Genomic DNA, 22,466 nt, shown 5'->3' with positions numbered 1-22,466 from the left:
CAGAGGAAGGTCCGGTGAGACGTTCGAAGCCCCCTGCCCAACCACAAGTGTCCTCGCTGCTGGACACGGGGAGGTGGGCGGGCCTCACTTTCAGGGATGGGCTTTTCAGGAGGCAACAGACAAGTGGGAGGCGCGACCCGCCCCGTCCGTGGGGGGCCAGTGGTCAGGCCTGGAGGACAGGTGGGGATGACTGAGGAGGAGGAGGGCAGGGAGGGCCAGGGGGTGGCCAGACCCTGGTGCCCAGGGAGAAGCAGCTGGGGACACACCGAGGAAGCCGATGTCCAGGGCTGCCTACTTTACGGTGTTGTCAGGCGATGAAGCTATCTGTAGCTTTATTCTTGTCAGGGACACAGGGAGGATCTTTTTAATCTGGGTCATGATTCTTGAGCTATTTCAAAAACTAGAGTGAAGAAATGCCAAAGCCTTTTGTAGATGAAAGCATTAACATTGTCGGAAGTCTGTTACAAACTTTCAAAGCAACTCTCTGATAATACAGTGATGCTCTTGATTTTTCCAGAAGAATGACAGTCTTTAGGTGCCTGTTAGGACGTGAGCATCCACATGGAGTAAGTTCTGGTGACCGAGTCAGACTGTCAGATGGAGCACTGTCTCCTCATTGCCTTCTATGTCTCCAGCCGTGGTGGCTGAGCAAACTTCACCTAATTCTGGAAAAATCCAGAATAGCTGGATGCAAAGAATAATTCAGGAAAAGAACATCCTCAAGGGGAAAAAATGCTTTTGTTTTTAACAAGCATTTTTTCAGGGCTTTTATACAAACTCCACGCCTTGTTTTAGGATGATCAATTTTCTGTCACCCAGGAGTCATCATAAACTCAGAGGGCGTTTCAGAAATCTGAAAGCTACAATCGTTTTGCTTCCTGCTGGGTATGCATGCATGCATTCTACTTATGAATACGGGTGCCTAGCTGACCACATCTTTTGTAGAGGGGGGAGAAGCAGCAAATATGAACAAACCACCCGTGTTTTTACCCAGTGCAGTGAGCACTGGCTTGAGCCAGAAAGTCCTGAGTTAGAATCTCAATTCTGCATTCAACTTGCTGTTTGACCTTGAGCAGTTTCTATAACACCTCTTGACCATGGTCTCCTCTTACATAAAATGAGAACAACACAGTCTACTTTGTGAAATACTGGGGACAAGCAATAACATCTAAGAGCATTGCCCTGTGCTTGGATCATCAGCCCAGTTAACGAGCTACTGCAAGTTACATATATGTGTGTCTTCTCTCCCCGCACACAGACCTCCCAGAGGGCAAACCAAGGCGATTCAGTTCCCCTTGCGTCTGCCAGGGCATGGAGCACACCACACTGGACAGAGAGCATTTACTGCCCGTTTACTGAAGGACAACCTACTGAGTTCAGTACTTCTGGAAATTAACTCTTTCCTGCAAAGAAAGGGACTGAGAAGATAACAGGAGGCAGAACTTTCCATCAGTTCAGTTAGGACTCGGTGGGGGAGATAGAAGCCCCTGCTTGGCCTGTGGCCAACCGGCCCTTCCAAGCAGGAAAACTGTCCTTGTGAGTTTCTGATTGTGAGCAGGCAGATGAGACCTAGCCTGCTATCCTGCCAGACCTACACCTAGACCAGACACACTTCAGCTGCCAGCAGAGCTTGCAGGCCTGCCCCGTAACAGAGCTTGCAGGCCTGCCCCGTAACAGCAGTGCGATCAAGAGGATACAGTGTGGCTTTAGAGTCAGAAAGGTCTGCGTTCAAATTCTCAGTCAGCCACTTTTCAGTTGAGTCAGGTTAATATTTCAAAGCCTCAGCTTCCCCATCTGTAATATGGGGATAATAGAAGTTCCTCCAGCCTGGAGTTACTATAAATATTCACAGAGACAGAGCACTCGCTGCAGGGCCTGGAACACAGAATGAAGAATGGTGCCGACTGGCACCATTATGATGCTCTAACCAACATCACTTTCACTTACAACCTCCAGATATTCACTGTGTTTGCTATAGTTATGTTGCCAACCTGCTCCTGCTACTCTGCTGTGGTCTTGAAGACGATGCTCCCTTTTTTAAATGTAGGAATAACCCCCGGAGTAGAGCTCCCTAAAGACAAGCTCAGCTCCCATTCCGTCACTTGCTGGGCCCGGCCACCGCAGGGCTCCTGGAAGGGCGATTACCTTGAGAGTGGAGGCCGCGCTCCATGACCCCGTGCTTCACTTTCATGTGGCGAGTCAGGTTCCCCTTCAGGGTGAACTTGCTGGGGCAGTAGAGGCACTTGAAGGGCTTGCTGTCGGAGTGCAGGTGCATGTGGCCCATGAGGTTGTGCATCCGGTTGAATTCCTTCCCACAAAGCTGTCGAGACAGTGACCAGGAGAACAGTTTACTCGCGGGTGGGACCCTTGCCCAGACAACCACACTCAGGCCTGAGTGAGGATGGACGAGCTGTTACTTTGTTTGAATCTTGGCATTTTTAAACTGCTTCCAAATAAAGTGTCCCCAAGGAAGTCAGGGAGTGGCTGCCTTGAGCCCAGGCTCAGACGTGGAGCAGGGAGGGATGGATTCATGAGATTTTATTCCTGTTGTACAGGAATTTTTAAACTCAAGGTAAAAACTGCAAAGCTATTGAAGCTTCTTTTGAACACAACCTTTCGAAAAGGAGAAAATCTTCTCTGAAAAGCAATTGCTGAAAGTATCCTTCACTATAATGATAAGGATATGATGACTTGGTTAGTATTTATGGAGTATTTACAATATGGAAAGCCCTATCCCAAGTCTGCCACGGACTATTTCACTTAACTCACATGAGTCCTATGAGATAGGTGCCGTTCTCATCCCCATTTTACAGATGGACAAACTGAGGGGTTAAGATGAAAGGCTGGCCAGGGCACACACAGCTTATGGGTGCTAGAACTGGGATGATGAACTCAGGTCCTTGGACACCAGAGACCATATCATCAGTCAGCATGTATCACACAGTTTCCCCCAACATAACTCTTCCATTAGACTGTATCAACAATGCTCCTCTAATTTTTTTAATTTGCTGACTATGGGGAGTTAAAAGGAACAGTGTATAAAGGGAGGACTGTGTCTGTTCTCTGGGTAGACATTTGAAGTACTGAAAATATCATCCTAGGTATCCAAAAGCCAACCTGTTTTAGTCACTTCTTTTCTTCTCATTCCTATTTCCATCAAATTGCAAATACATGATGGACCACACCAGCGGTTCCCTAGGTCCCATGGGAACAGCAGAACTGCCTGTTTGAAGGCAGGACGTGCAGATGCTGAGGGTGGGAGACAGGAGCAGCTGTTGTGCGTGCTCTCCTTGCTTTTCTTGTCCCCAGGCTTCCCCAGAGTGGGGTTTGGAAGCTCCAGCCCTTGCTCGGCTGTGCTGTGAGGAATGCCGAGAAGGACTCTGTCTGTGCTGGGACTCCAGGTTCACGGGAGGAACGCTCTCTCCCTCCTCCCTTCCCAGCCTCCGAGGCCCACACCAGAGGGTAGAGTAACAGAGTGAGCGGGGCCTGCAGAGAGGGCGTGGAATGCGGTGTCCACTGAAGCAGACGCCAGTTTTCCTTTCTCACTGAGACATGGTGTCGGCGCCAGTGAGGAGCTCTGGGTGGAACTTTTATTAATGCAGACCATATTGTCTTCAGGTGGCCATGGCAGTGAGAGCTGAGCTGGCCAACATCTGTGACCTCAGGCACTTAGACTAACAGAACACTGGGCAGTAAGAGGAAGCCATCCTGGGACTGCAGATTTTTCACAGATAATCTATGCATGGGCAATGAATGGCTGGTTCTATATTTTTAAATGATTCACATTTGGGGGTTTTAAGCGCTTTTCCCCCTTCCACTTCCTTACTAGCAAGAATGAATGCAGCATGCTGGTGCCCCACACCCAGTGTTCAGAGCATCCTCACCACATTCATCTGGAAAAGGTGGCCCAAGAGGGGAGATGCTGAGAGAGTGGGTCTAACTTAAGAAAAATTATGGACACTTGCTTTCTTTTTATCCTCAACAGAGACAGTTCATAAAGATCTATCAGCCTGTGGCTCAATTTTGCTCACATGTGAAAGTTCTGATGGAGTTTTCTTTATAAGCTTAGTTTCAGTTCTCTGCCCTGGCTAAGAAGAAAAATGTATCTAGAGATTCTAGATTAGGTATTTCCAGTCATGGGTCATCTTAGAAAAGATGTCTCTCATTTGGTTCACGGGATAGTTCCTGACTATTTGGAACAATGCTGCTGTTGAAGTTGCTGAGCTGAACAGCCCTTCATTAGACAGAGGCATCTCTAAAGGCTCTGCCTGCCTTTTTGTTATAATCCCTGCCTAGCATCAGGCTGACACATGATAGGTCCTTATTAAGCCTCTGCTGAGTGAGTGAAGGGGTGAGGCACATTAAGCAGGTCTGAAAAGAGCAAGAGCCATGGGGAGATAAGCACAAGAGATGCAGGGAGAGAGGGGCTAGGGTCTGGAAGATCAATTAAGCTACTGCACTTGTCCAAGCCTGGATGGGTCTGGTGGTATTACAGGCAGGACAGAGAGAGAGAACTGAAGGAATAAATGGGTGCCTTCTTCCTTCAATGGCTTCATGGAGGCTGATATTCCACTTTAGTTATCATCTCTGGTTGCTGAGGTATTAGAAGCTGGATTGGTCTGAAAAGGTTTTATAAAGGAGACAAAATTTGAACCTAATCTTGAAGAATATGTGGAGTGCCTTTTGTTTTTGTTGTGGCACAAGAATAGTCTCTTTATTATTTTCAGACATTTCATCATCCTTAACACTACAGACAAGGGAACTATTACTATTGTGATAATGACCCACAGCTTATTGCTACTGCAACTGCTGTGACTCTGGGGTTAGAGCAATTCACCTGCCTGTGGCCACAGCCCCTCTGCCCCTCATATGATAGCCCACCTCCACCCAACACACACAGGCGTGCACACAGCATGAGGGCTACTGCCAGATTCTTCCTCAGTTTTGGACAAGCAACCTTTTATGATCATCATAGCTGAGGGCGTATTTTCTATACTCATGCTTTTCTAGATCAATTCATTCAGTTCTGAACTTTCTGGGTCATTTTAGTGGTACATGGGGACAAAAGGATGTTTTATCATTTTAATAAATGATATTGTCTCCAATCATTGAAAAAGCAAGAGAGTTCCAGAAAAACATCTATTTCTGCTTTATTGACCATGCCAAAGCCTTTGACTGTGTGGATCACAATAAACTGTGGAAAATTCTGAAGGAGATGGGAACACCAGACCACCTGACCTGCCTCTTGAGAAACCTGTATGCAGGTCAGGAAGCAACAGTTAGAACTGGACATGGAACAACAGACTGGTTCCAAATAGGAAAAGGAGTCCATCCAGGCTGCATATTGTCACCCTGCCTATTTAACTTATATGCAGAGTACATCATGAGAAACGCTGGGCTGGAGGAAGCACAAGCTGGAATCAAGATTGCTGGGAGAAACATCAATAACCTCAGATATGCAGATAATACCACCCTTATGGCAGAAAGTGAAGAGGAACTAAAAAGCCTCTTGATGAAAGTGAAAGAGGAGAGTGAAAAAGTTGGCTTAAAGCTCAACATTCAGAAAACTAAGATCATGGCATCTGGTCCCATCACTTCATGGGAAACAGATGGGGAAACAGTGGAAACAGTGTCAGACTTTATTTTGTGGGGGCTCCAAAATCACTGCAGATGGTGATTGCAGCCATGAAATTAAAAGACACTTACTCCTTGGAAACAAAGTTATGACCAACATAGACAGAATATTAAAAAGCAGAGACATTACTTTGCCAACAAAGGTCCATCTAGTCAAGGCTATGGTTTTTCCAGCAGTCATGTATGGATGTGAGAGTTGCACTATGAAGAAAGCTGAGTCCTGAAGAATTGATGCTTTTGAACTGTGGTGTTGGAGAAGACTCTTGAGAGTCCCTTGGATTGCAAGGAGATCCAACCAGTCCATCCTAAAGGAGATCAGTCCTGGGTGTTCACTGGAAGGACTGATGTTGAAGCTGAAACTCCAATACTTTGTGAACAGCTGATTCATTTGAAAAGACCCTGATGCTGGGAAAGACTGAAGGCAGGAGGAGAAGGGGACAACAGAGGATAAGACGGTTGGATGGCATCACCGACTCAGTGGACATGAGTTTGGGTAAACTCCAGAAGTTGGTGATGGACAGAGAGGCCAGGCATGCTGCGGTTCATAGGGTTGCAAAGACATGACTGAGCGACTGAACTGAACTGATTGTCTCCTGAAGTCAAGGTTTATAGCCTCAGGGAAGAAGATCCACTGTGGAACATGACTCATCAGCTATATATTTTACGTGTGATTGGTAAAGGAGACAAATTTTGTTGTTGTTGATAAAACTTAATTTTTATACACCATGGTTTATAAAATTTTTATATTTTTAATATACCATGGTTTTATATACCATTTTTTTATGGTTTATGATAGCTTACTGGTAGCCAATGGAGAGCTTTCCCAGGGATAAGAAATAATGTGTTAGCTCTGAAAATTTTGAGGACACTAAAAGTGTCCTCAAATAAAATAAATAATATTTTGAGGACAAATAATATTTTATTTGTCCTCAAATAAAATACCATTTCTGGTATTCAGAAATGTAGCCACCTTCCTTCTCTGTGTGGCCAACCCCAGTAATTCAGCACAAGGCTACATATATAATAACATTTAATGAATGTCTAAGTGTATGGTTAGGAAATAAACAACCAAGTCAGGGAAAATATGACTTCCTCATGCAAAAGTTCCACAAAGCAGCCATCACTAACTCTCTCTCTTGTTACCACTAAAGCTATTCACACTAGTTTGCAAACCAAAATCCTCAGTGGCAGAAAGATAGAAGCAATTAACTCAGGACTTGAAGTACCTGAATACCATTCACATCTCAGTGGTAGGTACCCTTAGCTTCTTCCTCTCAGCCTCTGGCCCTTCCACGGAGCCCTTGGGTTCTTATCCAGAACACCTGGCCTTGTCATCCTTCTTAGAGGATCATCCTCACATGACAACACACAAATATATGGAGATTTTCTGTGTCTGTGAAAGTTGGAGAGGCCTTTCAGTACCAATTGGTGAAGAGAGGCCAGAAAAAGAGGATTGCGTCAATTAAAGATGGTGCCTTCAGGTGGGGTTTGGTGTGAGCTCTAAGCAGAATCACTGTAGTGGAGGAGAGGAGCTAGGTGGACAGGGAGAAGGGTTGTGGGGGAGCATCCCAACTCTAGCTTCTCCTGGAAAGCAGTCATATACACAGCCCCCTTAAGTCACAAGACGTGAGGTGCAGAGCCTGCCCAAGTCAAGACTTGCTGAATCGCCTCCTACCGAGGTCTGCGGAAATTAAAACCAGGATAGGTGTTGATACAGGAAGCTGCTGGAGTGATGAGGAGTCAGATTTCATCTTGCAGGTGGTCGTCTCAACCAGTCCAGCCCTCCTTAACTCTCAGTTGCTCTAATGAGCAGTATTAGTGTGCCTGTGACATTAAATATCAGCTTTTCCACCTATACCCACCTTTAAACCTACTTTAAAAAAGGGAAGTGGATCTCAAAGTGTAATAGACAGCAGAGCAGAGAGACAATAGTGAAACCCCAGAGCGATACAGAATTTGCTCCATTTTCTCTTCTGTAAAATGTCCATGGTAATCACAGTATCCCATGCGAGCTCTTGGTCCAGGTAAAGGGCTTAGCAAATTGTAAGCGCTCGATAAATATTAGCTCATTACTGCCACTATCACGTACATTTCGCCTTCCAGAAATGGTTAAGTTCTTTGAGGATAAGGGTGCTGTCTTTTAAAACCAAATTACGTGGAAGGCCCACTAAGGAAGGAACAAGTGAAGAATCCTTTGAGTAAACAGCTGCCAGGTTACCTGAGGCATCATAGAAATGGAAGCAGGTGTGGCTCACGCAGCCCTGGGAAATGTGAATGGGGAGAGAAGGTTCACCCTAGATTGCAGGCTCTGGGGAGCCTATCACCTGGCTCCCTGACCCTCCATCAGCCCTTTAAACAGCGAGCAGGTGCCCTGTCCCCTTCTCGGCATAGAAGCTCCTAACTCCGCCTCCTGGCGCCCAGTCCCTCCTCGGTCCAGGCAACTTCCCGCGAGTCCCAGTGACAGTGCTGACAGCGGAGTCACAGGGAAGCCGCTGTGCACAGAGGCAGGGCCATGGCAGTGGGCAGCCACTGGGCCGGCCGCCAGAGGCCCACCAGACACGCAGAGGCACACAACTGAGACTGCGATGCTCCAGGAAGCCTGTTTCCCTGCTCTGAGAGGAAAGGTCAAAGAGCAGCAGCTTGCAGCCCCGGAGAATGGCCTCCGTTAAGCTGCCCTTCCCTTACATCCTTCTCTCTCTCTCTCTTTTAATAAGAAGGGTGTTCCTTTCCTCAAAGGGAGAGAGAGGGAGGGAGGGAGAGAGAGACTGTAAACTGTCCAAAAGGACCGTGAGAAAACAGGAAGCTTTGAAAAGTACAAGAGAAAGCAAGATGAAATCTATTTGCAGGCGGGCCCCTGGGGACATGCGAGGCATTGTTAAGCAGGCAGTTCATACAGCTATATCCTTCCTTCTGCTGAGGAGGGCTTTGCTGCCAAAAGGCTGCTATCTGGTCACTGCCTTAACCCCCTCAATGCCAGCCTGAGAACCCTGATCCCAAGCACTGGGTGCCTACAAGTCCCTACTGGGTTGGAGCATCTGAGAGCTTGAGGGGGAGATGGAGCCAAGTTGGCAGAGGCAGTGGGGACCCTTTTCAGGGAGAACTCATCCTTTTCTATCTGTTCTTCCCTCGGCCTTCAGCCCTCTGCTTCGGGCAGGCTGCAGATGACCTGGTGATTCATAACATAGGCAGCTCCCAGCTTCACCCATCTCAAAGGAGAATTTGTCCCGGAAATTCTGGATGACTGCTTTTCCTGGACAGGTTTCCCAAAGACGGCAGCTGGTTCTTTGCTATTATGGAGCGTGGCCGCTACAAGGATAGCATCCAAATCAAGTCCTTCGTGCTTACGCAGAATCTGGGAAGCATATTTCTGAAACATGGCTTAAGTCTACAGGCACAGGTCTCTGGAGAAGCTCCAGCTGGCTCCAAGAAGCAAGGAGTCCAGAAGTTGAGCCAACAGCAAAAGAACCCAGAAGGGCAGTAACTTTTCATAAGGAAAAAAAAAAAAAGAAACTAAATGGAAACCTTTCCTCTCCTCCAATTTTCCATCCTATTGTTAATGCTTAATCCCGCACTAAACAAATGTTTCTGCTTGCTGTGGACAGCTGTTTCCACTGAGCCAGGGCCAGGGAGAATCAGTTCATGTGACCGCAGTAGGAGGGATTGATGTTAGGAAGGATTTTTAGTGGTAAGAATCCCAGGAAATTAGAATCTGTTACTTAAAGACTCTTCCCCACACCTTTTTTTTGCAAGTTTTGGGGTAAAGGAGATGGAGTCAGGGCTTCCCCAGGTGGCTCAGTGGCAAAGAATCCACCTTCCAAAGCAGGAGATGTGGGTTCAATCCCTGGGTTGGGAAGATCCCCTGGAGGAGAGCATGGCGACCCACTCCAGTATTCTCGCCTGGGAAACCCCACGGACAGAGGAGCCTGGTGGGCTACAGTCTATGGGGTCACAAAGAGTCAGACATGACCGAGCGACTGAACAACAACAGATAAGAGTAAACTCTTGGAGTATGGCTGGAGCAAGCTCTGCCTCTTTTCTTCCAGCCATGTTAATCACATAAAGGGAAATACCCTTCCTGATGATAAAGGTCAGGTTTAGTTGTCCAGGCCTGTGCTCTAGCATCACCATGCAGCCAGCCAGCCGCTCCTCTCAGAGGGGTGTGACTTGCATGGCAATGAGCAAATGGCCTTCTGTTCCTCTCCCAACTCCCAGACCCGAAGAAACCCCACCCAGGACCAGATTTCCAAGAGTCCAGCATGACATGAATAAGAAGCAAAGTCACAGGACACCATCTGGAGGTGGCCCATCCCATTGTGGTGTCTGGAACCAGTCTACAGACACACAGACATGCCCTCATTACATAATCTGTACGTTCAGACGTGCTCAGACATGCTCTGAAATTCCTTTGAGATGAAAGAGAGTGAAGGTATGCAGACACCAAGCAGGCGGCACTTGGCAGGGAGGCGCAGACAAAGCGAGGGAGAGCCTGGCAGCGCGTCCGCCCTTGTCGGGAGGTGCGCGCTCCAGATGAGGCGACTCACACCCGATCTTGTGTCAGAACTGTCTAAGAACGGAGAAGGGCCACCTAAGTTGGACAAACATACACTCTGACATCCAGGCCTTTCTGTTTAAATGACTGACACTCCCTTCCAGGCAGCCTCCAACCCCCTGTGGTCTCCTTGGAGGACCCGCTCACCAGAAAGAAGTGACCTTTGCAGATGGCCAAGCCCACCTCCCACTGAGAAGTTCCATTGCCTCATATAGGAGCTGGCACTTCACGCTTCAAGCCCCTCTCTTATGGGATTTTATCACGTAGATATCTGGAGCAGATATCTGGAGCCTTATCCACCGTCAAGGAGCGGTCCGACTGGGCTTCTCAGCTGACCAGCTGATACCCTTGAAGCACGTGTGGCGCTCTACCGTCAGGGTGAGTGAGGCCTGGCTCACTGCATCCCTGGCCCCATCGAGTCCGGTCTTCTGTGCCCTGGTACCAGGGAGAACCGTCTGAATTCTCAGGGACCCTTGGTCCCAGATCCTCTGTGCCCCTCTGAGGCCCTTGAGGTACAGAAACAGAAGTGCCTCTGTGCCCCCAAATCACACACAGCCTGCAAGCCCTTTTCCTGAGTTGGCTCTGCTTTATCATATCCCTCCATTTCAGAGACATTTGCTGGTTTAACCGCTACAGCTGGCCCTGAACTGGTGAAGTGGGAGGGGGTTGGGCTGCATGAACATGGATTTTTAGGGGACTGCAAACCATGCAATGGCACCTGCATATTTTAACAACTTCGTGTGCTCCGCCACCAGCAGATAAAAATACAGTTCCTCCTTGAAGCTCAAGAGTAAACTCAGCACAAGAAATGAAGAGAGGTACAAGGAACGAAGAGGGGCAATGAGCCCCTGATGGCACCTCTACTGTAGCAGACAGTAAACCCCAGGAGGGTGGGAACAGCTCTGTGAAAAGTGAAGGGTTTGGGAGTTCCCTGGTGGTCCAGTGGTTAAGACTCCACACTTCCAATGCAGGGACGAGGGGTTCTATCCCTGATCAGGGAACTAAGATCCCACATGCTGCATGGCATGACCAGAAAAAAAAATTTTTAATCTAAAAAAAAAAAGTGAAGGGTTCAAGAGACTCAGTGAGGTGGGAAGGAACCCAAGGCATGTCTAAAGGGAGACAAGAGCTGGTCTGTGGCATCCACAGGCTCGTGCAGCTGGGCCCGGCTTCATGAGTGTGAGCCCCATGCGATCACATGGGGCCCTGAATTCAGAAGGGTCCTGGGTCTGGTGTAATGCTCTGCTTTCATCATCTTGAAATTGTGAATAACATCTGAAGTAGGGGCCCCCATCTTCACTTTGCACCAGGCCCTGCAAATTATGTACATCGTTCTGCATACAGCTTCCTCCCCTTTCAGCTCAGATCACTCCAGATGGACATAAACTGACTTTCAAACCACTGGGAACTTGAAGGAGAGCAGGGGAAACACAAGTGGGTGGCAGGAAAAGGGCTGGAGGGAGACCCCTCCCTCCCCTACCTCCGGAGAATGCCCACCAGGTCTAGGGAAGCTCTGGCTCCTGACCCCTCTCACCCCGTCCAGGAGGGGCCAGCACAGGAAAGAAGTCAGCTTCACAGGGGGTTCCTTCAAGTGGGGGTACATACTGCGGAGGGATGAAGGCAGCAACAGCCCCTGGAAGCAGGGAACCCTACTCCAGAAACAGGGATCGACAGAGAAAGTCACTGGGACTCTGTCAGACACACAGCACAGAAGGAACAGCCACTTCAAACAGAAAGGCTCTAATGATATCTGAACTCCGTGATTTCCCTCTGCTCCCCTCTCAGCCCTCCCTTCATGGCTGTGGGGTCACTTGTCAGTACCTTCCTTGAGTCAAACTATCCAACCCTAAGCGAGATTTCTCCTCCTGAGGAGTGGGAACAACATGGGAAGACGGGGCAGCCTGGACACCCCGAGCACTTCTGAGCAGTGCCCACCGGTGCCTTAGGCTTGACAAGTCTCCAGCTCACACTTTATCTCAGCACACAAAATAAAAACCCCACCAAGGTAATGCGACACAGGGACGGTAACAAAGATGCTCCACGGTACTCAGGAATAAACAAGAAGCATTCAGTTGTTCCTCTGCCCAAGCAAGCATTTCTGAGGTCACAGGAGGGGTTAACCTTTAAACCTCTTTCATCCCCTCCAGGAGACCTACCCTCAAATTACACTGCTCAGTCCAAGTGTCAGGAGGGCGGGAGCGGGGGTGGTATAGGGGAAGGGAAGCAGACAGGGCTGGAAGCTTCTCTGACTTCTCTGTGTTGTCTCTGGCTTGTCAGGGGAAGAGGGCTGCACCTGGTTGCTGCCTTCTAGAACAGGAGCCCTCCACATCACCTTCATCCTGTAAAAACCTCAATCTCCAAACGGATTTTCCACCCTCAGCTCTCCCGGGTCTGGCTGCTTCCAGGCCCTGCACACTGACCGATTCCACAGGGAGACAAGCAGGGCAACTCCTGGGGCACAGCTGAGCACAGATGTGGTGGAGACACAGCAGATGGCCTGGGTCTGGCCGCAGACATACGCTGAGCCTCAGAGGCCCTTCTGAGGAGACTGAGGACAAGGTTCCCTGGAGACTTTTCCCCCCGCATTTGCAGAGCCCTCTGAGCTCTCCCGGGATTTCCAGGTAGCTCAGGGGTACAGAATCTGCCTGCCATTGCAGGAGACTCAGAAGATGTGGGTGTGATCCCTGGATCAGGAAGATACCCTGGAGTAGGAAATGGCAACCTGCTCCAGTATTCTTGCCTGAAAAATTCCATGGACAGAGGAGCCTGACGGGCTACAGGGCACAGGGTTGCAAAGAGTCGACCACCACTGACCACGCACACGCGCTGAGCCCTTCCTCTCCGCATTCCCCCAGGCCCCCTGCTCACCTTGCATTTGAAGGGCTTCACGTCCGAGTGGACAATCATGTGTGCCTTGAGGGTCTGTTTCTGCACAAAGCTCTTGTAGCAGAGGTGACACTGGTAGGCACGGATGTTGGTGTGGATCAGCACGTGTCTCTTCATGTTGGCCAGCAGCGTGAACTCCCGCCCGCAGATCCCACATTTGTGCTCCTTCACGCCCTGGAAGGAGGCAAGATTCAAAAGAACCATGGTGAGCAGGTACAGACTGCCATCAGGACAGCAGTCTTTGCTTTTCTCTCTGACACATAAATCCACCAAGAATTTAGTGACAGATGTTGAGTTCCAAATAGTATGGCTGTAGCCTTGTCAAATAACTATTTTCTTAAAAAGTGTTGATTACATAATCTTTTATTTTCTTCTGAAAACCATGAACTAGCCAGACGGTTAGAGGAAAAGACAGCTATTGCTTCTGTTGTTCCTGATGCTTGCTTGGGGTTAATTCTGCAGTAACAGCTCTCGTGGATTAATAGGATTTGGGTAAGAGCACTGCAGAATGTTATGTAAAATGAGTCTCTAATTCAGCTTTCACGATAATGAAAAAACAAAACCTCCTAAACTTATAATATCATTTCCCGTATGAAAACCAACGTTCTCTTGAGTTCTCATTAAAGGACATGAAAATTCAAAAACAAACAGATCCACACTTCAAAAAAATCACAGCTTGATAATGACCTCTTGAGATGGTACCCTGGGTTCCTGCAGGCCATGGTGGCCTGGGTGTGATTTGACTATGAAGCTCCTCCAAGCCAGCTTCTGCCGACAGAGAAATCTGGCAGAGGATAGCTTTCTCGATTAGAAAACAGGAAAGAAGATTTTCTAGTTTCCCTGCTGTTTGTGGAGAAGTGTTTGAATACTTTAGCGTCAACGCCCTCAACTGAAGCATGGCTAGGGACTCACTCACGGCGTGAGTAGAATATTACCTAATCCTGGCCGACCAGTGCTTCCCTGAAACGGCTGCTGCAAGAAATTTTGACCCAGAATGACTTTTGGGGAGGAAAACGTAGTGATCCATGGTAATAAAACTAGGGTTATTACAGGTTTAGACAAGTCTTTAGCTAACAACTGTACCTTATAAAACCCATATGGCCTGGTATTCATTCACAGGGACTAGGGCGGGGAGTTGTTTCAAGGTTCTCTCTGCCTATATTTCCATTTCTTTAATTTGGGACATGGTACAAGAAAGTACCACTCCTCAATTTTGGTGAGCCCCTGGCACTAAAGGGTGGGAGTTAGGGTCCCTGCCTAGCCATTTACTGACAGCATAATCTTAGTTGGGTCCCTCAGCCTTTCTAGATGAAGCGCTCAAATGGAGTGCTGGGCTCTTCCTAACTGGAATACTGTCTACTCTAGGTGACTGCAGACGAGAAAGGATTTATGCTAATGGAGAGATCTAAATTTTAATGTCCTCCTAAGAAGATGAATTTTTAAAATGTGTTGCATACTCAAACAGTGAGTTTAAAATTATTAACAAAAACTATTTTCTTAATGAGTTTTAAAATTTACTTCAGTATCTTTATTCTCAAGATTATTCCTATACTTGGTTGTGATCGAGATGATAACTAGATCATATATTCAAGTATAGGAACAATCTTACAGAAGTTTCATACATTCTACAATGTATCTGATTCCTTTTCCACACATATAGGAATCCCTGAAATCAGCACACAGTCCCTCTGGCCGCTGCCTCTCAGTTCAGGCTTTTTGATGATGGCTCCTGCACTAGGCAGGCACCTCCTCTCTGGGGGTTTCTAAGGAGCCTTTTGCAGGGCAGCTGTTTGTGCAGAGCCAAGGCAGCTACACATTTTGTCTTGTTTGGTCTTAACCGATCAGATGAAACCCACAAAGCCAGAGCAGAAATGTTATTTTGGCTGGGCAAAGTCCTCCACTGACCTTTCAGAATGAAAGATTGTTTTAGCAACTCTGGCTCGCTAGAAGTCTCTTCTGCCAATAAAACCACTTGAAGTCAAGGTGATAGAGTAGAGGTCAGTGGGGCAAACTTCCCCTCTTGGAAGCTCAAAGTTGACCTAAGTTAGCTTAGCTGGGTAAGATTTCAGGGACACACCAGGGACTTGCTTTAGTTCATCCTGAGAGACTCTAGGGCTTTGGCTGCAAACTAGGCTGAAGGCAGACATGTGGGCCTATATTTCTCCTTGAATATCTGAGACAGGGGAAGGGAAGAATGCATTCATGCCTCCTATAATACAAATCAGAAAGCACTGCAACCACCTGGCAGAAGCTCAAGGGGGGAAGCACGGATCCTGCTGGACCCAGGCCAAGACTCTGCTCCCCGCAGAGTCACCTGTAAATGAAGCAGCTGAAAGGAGAAACTAAACCAAGAGGTAGCCACAGATTCAGCAGAAAAAGACCAAGAGAACTTTCCAGAATTTTCTAGAAGGCTCTGACTAGTGTATCCCAGGTGCAAAGCTGGTCTTGGGTCGTTGGGACTGATGACACACTCATGCTAGTGCCCTGGATGAAGTTTCCAAACATGAAATCTTAGGAAATCTGGAAGGCTAAGTAACAGCACAAGGACCCGCTGTGATGTGTCGTTCATCTTTCCTCACCCTCCTCTCCAAACCGCATTATTTCTTTTCCGGCCCACCTGAGACTCTAGAAGTCTAGATGGGAAAGGGCTTGATGGCTGGGCTCCTCATTCTCTCCCATTTCAAGGTGAAGAAGAACATTAGGGCTCTACACGTGTTAGGGGTGGGGAGCCACGCAGGGCTCCTGGGTCCTCTCCTCCAAAGACGGGCCAGCCCCGCCCCTGGCCGGGAGCCCCGCCCCTGGCAGGGAGCCCCTCAGTACCTTGTGCGTGAGGGAGTGCTGCTTGAGGTGGTGGGGCTGCACGAACTCCATGCCACACTCGGAGCAGATGTAGGGCCGGATGTCCTTGTGCTTCATCATGTGGTTCTGCAGCTGGCTGGGGTACTGGAAGGTCTTGTCGCATTCGGAGCAGTTGTACTGGATGGGGCCCCGGTGCGTGGTGAGGTGCCTCTTCAGCTGGGCCAGGGTAGGGAAGTCGAGGCCGCACTCCACGCAGATGTTTTCCCGCCCGCTGGCGTGCTTGGCCTCGTGGGCCTTGAGCTCGCTGGGGTAGGCGAAGCCCCGGCCGCAGACGCGGCAGTTGTGCGGCTTCACCTCGCTGTGCTGCATCATGTGGCGCTTCAGGTGGCTGGTCTGCGTGAAGGCCTTGTGGCACACCTGGCACTTGTGAGGCCGGGTGCCCTGGTGCGTCAGCATGTGGGTGTGCAGGTGGCTCAGCTGCTTAAAGAGCTTCCCGCAGCGGCTGCAGGCGTGCGGCTTGATGCCGCTGTGACCCAGGATGTGGGTCACCAGGTTATACTTGGAGGTGTAGGACTTCTCGCAGGTGGGGCACTGCCAGCGCTTCTGCGCGCCGCCCACGTCCACGTAGTAGCTGTCGTCGATCTGCACGTTCACGTCCACTCGCTCCACCTTCTGCTTGGTCTCCTCGCTCTCGGGCGGCTCGGCTTTGCGGGGCAGCGGCGGCTCCGGCGGCCGCTTGGGCAGGAAGGTGTGCCGGCTGAAGGGGAAGGGTGAGGCCGAGGGCACGAAGAAGGGGAACACGAGGCCCGGGGCCACCTTGGGGTAGTAGGGGTAGGGCGCGGGCAGGAACGGAGGGGCCGCGGGCGCAGGCCACACGGCGCTGGGCTTCACGGGCTCCTGCTTGACGGCCTTGCCGCCCAGGTGCTCCAGGCTGCGGTAGAACTGGAAGCCCACGTTACACAGGTCGATCATCCGCGAGTCGTACTTGGGCCGCGGCGGCGGCGGCGGCGGGAAGAGCAGGGGGAGGTCCGGGACCCCCGGGTTCTTGCTCTCCTCGGGGTGCAGGCCGAGAGCCCCTTCTTCCGCGGGGTGGTTATAGGGCATCTTGGTGGGCATGCTCTTGCGTTTGCGAGACCCTCCTCCTTCAAAGACCCCTGGGTATCCGTCTAGCTCTCCTGGAGGAGGCTCGTACCGGAACTGGGAAAACGGCCCCCGGAGAGCTTCCGGAAAGGGGTGTCCTGGGGGAGCCTTCCCTCGGGAAACCACGGGCTGCAGGCCGTGGGGAAAGGAGGGGGCCCTCTTCACACCCAAACTGAAATGCACATCTTCGTCTTTGACCATCTTCAGTTCCTTCTGCATCCTTGGCAATTCTCCTTTAAAAAGAAAGAAATTTATTGTTTAAAAAAAAAAAAATCCCCTTTTTTCCATTAACATTTTTGGCTAGATGTCAGTACCAATTTATAGAGAGTAATGTTTGTTTAATACCTATCCCCGTTTATCCTAAGGCTGTTTAAAATATCATTTTTCCCCCTTGCAAACTCGGTTACTAATGTAGAAAGCACTGGCCTCTTGGAGTGGGACCCTAGGGCTCCAGTGAAAACCCAATCACAAAACCATGGCTGGGGCTGGGGTGGGAGCAGGGTATGAGAACGGGCTGGATTGAGAAGAAACCTGAAAATTCATTGGGGATTTTCCCCATCTAAGACGAGAGTACCAAGGCCCAGAGAGATGAAGTGACTGCTGAAATCCCACTTCTACTCAGTTCAGGAGTCAGAACTAGGACACCTCTCAGCTTGAGATGCAATTGCATCTGCCACATGGCGATTTAAATGTCTTTTAGGATTATTTCTTCTCTAAGTGAATTGATCTCCACTGCCTCTCCCTGTCTAAGGGCCTTTGCTGCTGGGGCATGGGGATACTGCAGGCCACACAGGAGAGCAGACTTTACTGTTTACAGATCTCAGACTATCTGAATATCCACCCCCAGCAAGGCTGCTGGGGTATATCGAGCAGACAAGATCAGTGTGATTAAGAAAAGCATATATTTCAGTGTTAACAGAGTCATGTTGGCAATCTGTGCATTCTACTCTTCCACCTGAAGCAACATCAGGGAAAAAAATCCTAAGATTGTGAGTCTCTCAGACTGCACTTGTGTCTCTTCCTTCACACAGGCGTCATCATAGAGCTTGGTCTTCGGTGTTGGTGACTCCTGTGGTACCTGTGATTTCCCTGGCATGTCTGGGAGAGCCTCTGGGGCCAGAATCTCAGCCAGGGGCCATGCTTCCTCACACATGTCTCCTTGCCAGTCTTGTAGCCTCCTTGCTTGGGTACAGGTGGAAAGAACCAGATGGCTGACTTCACATTTCCAGAAAGGCCCTTTCTACCTAGATCTTCTGGGCCTGAATGGGATTGGCCCCCTTTGCTCAGCAGACGCTCTCACAGAACCAGTCAGCCTGGTCAGGAGTCAGGTCTGGCCTCGAGCCACTGAAGACAGGGCTGGGATAGGTTCTGGATTCACCCAGGGCTCTGGCCCCTGGGAATGACCACTTGCTGAGCAGTGCAGTGTGAGGGTTCCAGAGGTGAGAGGACCAGTGATTTTCTGTAGACCCTGGTGAGGCAAATGCAATTTTATTTTGTCACCACTGACCTATGAAAGTGAAGAAACATTATTGAAGAGATGATGTGATTTTTAACATGAACGCAGAATTACGTCTGCAAATTCAGAGGTTTTACATATGCACATTTTAATTTCCTCCCTATTTTAATATGGCAAAAATTCCACCCCCCCCCAGTTTCTGACTTGTGCATATATATACCCCACCTCTAAAATAGTAGTCTGCCCTCTCTAGAATAAAATTGTAACTCAAGAGGTTTCGAAAAGCATTGAGATTCATCCATGAACATTTCTCCAGACTGGTAAGGCAGCATCCCCTTCCTGCATAAAGATCTTAAAGAGCACTGCCGATCCCTACAGAGGTCAAGGAGAACTAGATCTGCTTCCTCCTGACCTTCTTGAGACAGAAGTCAGCTGTCTTTTCAATCTAAGGTGACAAAGAGGGCCCTGGAGGGGGGTGGGCGGTAAAAGAATTACACCCCAAAACCAAGTCCATATCAGGGATGGGGAGTATTGAAGGGGAGAGCAGAGAACAGATGTCTCCTCAGGAGGCCTTTTATCAGTCAACTTAAAACCCTGAATGGCCTCTGCAAAAATATTAACAGACTCCGAAAGACCTGAATGTTTGCAACCTACACGTTCCCCTCTATCTCTAAAAATAGCTCCACTGGCATCCATGAAAGATGTGGGATTCCCATGCAGGAGGCAAGAGAGGCATGGGTCAGCACAGGGGGTGAGGAACTGCAAGCCCTCTGGCTGGTAGTCCGTGGCTGCTCCCAGAAAAACAGCAGGTTAGAAGCCAGTTCTCTACCAGGATGTGCTGAAATAATGTGCAAAAATAAAGAACTGAAATTGTCAAAGTAGACAGCTATGGGAGAATGCAAAGAGCGTTGGTTTGAAGCCGGAGGATCTGGGTTTGAATGCTGGCTTTGTGTTAGCAGCTGTGGGAAAATGAGGAAGTTAATTTGGAGGTTTGATTTTCTCATCCGTGAAATAGGGGTTGAAATATCCCCATGGGGTTGTTGGATACTTAAAATAAGGTGTATTTGTGAAAGCTTATTAACACTGGACAGTTTAATACTGTACTCTCGCGTGGTAAGAAAGGATAAACAGGAAGGGAGGCCTGAGGTGGTAATCAGGGATTGAAGCCAACTGACCTCATGTCTGTTTTCCAAGCTGAAGCTCTTGGTCAATAGTGACTGGCATTTTGGGCCTCCTCCAACCAAGGCTATACCTATTTGCCTTGAGCTGGTCTTGTCCCAACAGGCACTGTGAACCACACTCAAAAAAGCCAATGGGAAAGACCAGGATGAGTTTATTTACTTAGTATGGGAATCAACCTTCTAGTGTAAGGATACTCTCTCATCCCTTCTCTATGGCTCTTTACTATTATGGACATATCTTCAAGTCTTACGTTCGTAACAGATGACTTTGGTTACAAAAGGGTTTTGGGATTGGGTTGGGACAAAGGGGACGGGGTGGTCTCATGAGCTATTTTAGCCAGTCTGTGGGAAGCTGAGGAATTGTCCCTGCCTAATATAAGAGGTCACTTTCCCAGAGACAGAGGACCTGTATGTCAAATTCAAAGTCTCAGACACTGGGGCAGTGCTGAGTCAACAATGGCAAACCAGCTCTTGCAGCTCCTGCTCCTGTGAGGGCAGAGACTGGGTCTGTTGGATACACTGCTGGTTTCCAGACCCCAGCGTGATGCCTGGCACAAGGCAGGTGATCAATAAACCGCTGTGGGATGAGAGAAGAAATGAATGGTTCTTACTTTTATTCTTAAAGTCTCCATATGGAAACTTTTATGTTGAATTTTATTATATCTTACATTTATATAGACCGCAGGTGACTTTTGGAGGACATACCTAATCAGATCATGAGGACACATAAATTCTCAGGCAGTCACTGTGGGAAGAACCCAATATATACACCTTGCGTGTGCTTTTGTTTGGCTCAGTTCCCAAGGATATCATCCTCTGAATTGACTCTCAGATTCAGGGTAAGCCCTAAATCCTGGCTGTACTAATGCTAGGGTACAAGGTTCTGCAACTCAGTCAGAAAAGAGGTGCCTGAAAAGTCCAAAAGGTGGCAGTTAGAAAGACCCCTGGATTGAAACTGTGAAGCATAAACCAGGAGTGGGTGATTACCCTCACTCTTCCACCCCAAGGAAATGTCTGGGAAGTTAGTAGCAGTCTATCCTTTGTACTAACGTGAGGGTGGAGAGGGAGCGGCCTTAGAATAATCATGCATGTTCATTGCTGAAGTCAAAGAATGTTCTAAGGTCCCTGGCTTTCTTCCATGTATACTCAGCCACCAAACCCAATAGGCCGTAAGTCACGAAGCACATGGTTTGAGGAGGAGAATACTGGGTTGATCTATTCTAGAGGAAAATGGGGTTCAGGATGTCTTCTCTAACAGGTGTTACCCATGAGAGTTAGTTAATGAGGAAATGGGGAATGAATGGATTTTAAAAACAAAAACAAAATCTCCTCTTTGAACCGTAAAGATCAATTAGAAATACAAGGCTTAACCAAGAAGAAACTACATTTAGTTTTGGGGAAAAAAATTCTTCTAATAATGCCCTTTAATTGGGAATTCACCTACTGCACCAAAATATAAATATCCCCCAGATAAAATTACTGGTATTTTGTGGTTCTCATTGGAATGGAAGTTCAGTCCAGTAAATGCTATTAGAAGAGTCACTCTGAGTCAGCATCCCAGGGGCAGATCTGTTTATCCTCATTCCACAACACTGATTTCTATTCATTCTGAAATTGGTGAAAGAATATATTCTCTGATATTCTTTATTCCTTGAAGGTTCCCAGTGTTTCCTTGGAAAACATTACATTTTCCTATTGGAGATGCTGACTTCCCTTTTAGTTTGAGAGAGTGGCATTGTATTTACGTGGTCAGCCCTGCAGCTCTGACCTCAGCAAAGATGGAAGCAGGGAGGAGGTGCAAGTGGAGAAGTTGAAGCATAAGAAGCAGCAGTGAGAGCAGCGAAGGGTGGGGAGTCGTGGGAGGATAGCAGGAAGGCAGGAGGGGAAATGCGTGGATTGACTGCCAACCTCTCTCTATTCATACAAAGGGATATTATTATAAGGCTCCTCCAAAATGGGATTTTATTGGATCACCTGGTTCTTTCTGAATTTGTGGTAACAGAAAAAGACTTCGAATCTTAGAATTAAACATTCTGATGATTCAACATAATTGTCTTACTATATATGTGGTTGTACTGCTGATTTCCTCATCTGCAGGTGTTTGGCAAGTAATGATTCAGTCTTGAGTTCCCGATATTGGCAGGAACAGAAGGATCTCTGTATGCATCTGGCAGGTAGAGCATTGTGTTCTCAAGAAATAAATGGTCTGCCTTGTCACTCCCCGGATTAGATGGAGACTCCAGAAGAGGGAACCAGATGCCTGTTAGCCAGACCCCAGGGCCCTTCTGGATGCTCCTGTGTCCCCTGTTTAGTTTGTAAACCTGAATTCCTTTCATTTTATTATAAAAAGTAATCTATCCGCCCATAGCATGAGTTGAGTTTCCTAGGTTGGTCAGAAAATATTAATTGGTAATGAGACCTATTCACATGTGCAATAGTTAATTGAACTCACGTAATGTTTTTTTTTTTAAGTTACTAAATACCACCAAGACATAACATAAAGTCAAATTTTGTTTTCCATTGTTTAAATTGTCCATAATGAGCGTGCATACATACTATTTACGTATAGATATAGATATGCTTTTAAAGAGTCCTTCTTAAAACAACAAGAAATTCAGCTACTAACTTGCGTAGGTTAATGAATGTGGGTTTCATTTAGGAAAGTGCTTAATGCCTAGATCTAGTTTCTGAAAAGCACTAGTTACTTGAACACTGGAACAGCTGCTAGCATGTAGGGTTATCACTGTCCTCGTGACCCATTTAAAGGAAGGAAATGAATTGGAGATAATGACTTAGCAGTTCTCTCTCCCAACTCTCAGAG

General features: G+C 48.1%; 1 protein-coding gene across 3 annotated transcripts in view; it reads right to left on the bottom strand.

Annotated features, from left to right (window-relative positions):
• Positions 1-22,466, bottom strand: part of ZNF366 (zinc finger protein 366) — a 64,659-nt gene that overhangs the window by 5,222 nt on the left and 36,971 nt on the right. For 2 of the 3 annotated variants that reach the window (XM_005221415.5, XM_005221416.5), the window contains exons 2-4: positions 15,890-17,241; positions 13,052-13,243; positions 2,146-2,320 (exon numbers count right to left, since the gene is read on the bottom strand). In XM_005221415.5, the coding sequence (XP_005221472.1) occupies positions 2,146-2,320; positions 13,052-13,243; positions 15,890-17,227 (1,705 nt within the window). In that variant the 5' untranslated portion in view covers positions 17,228-17,241. Of the gene's footprint in view, positions 1-2,145; positions 2,321-13,051; positions 13,244-15,889; positions 17,242-22,466 lie in introns of those variants that run through there. The other variant, NM_001192285.1, reaches the window with a different exon arrangement.

Source organism: Bos taurus, chromosome 20, assembly GCF_002263795.3.
Source record: "Bos taurus isolate L1 Dominette 01449 registration number 42190680 breed Hereford chromosome 20, ARS-UCD2.0, whole genome shotgun sequence".
NCBI lineage: Eukaryota > Metazoa > Chordata > Mammalia > Artiodactyla > Bovidae > Bos > Bos taurus.
The sequence above is the reverse complement of the archived record's forward strand: the minus strand, read 5'-3'. Positions and strand labels throughout refer to the sequence as shown.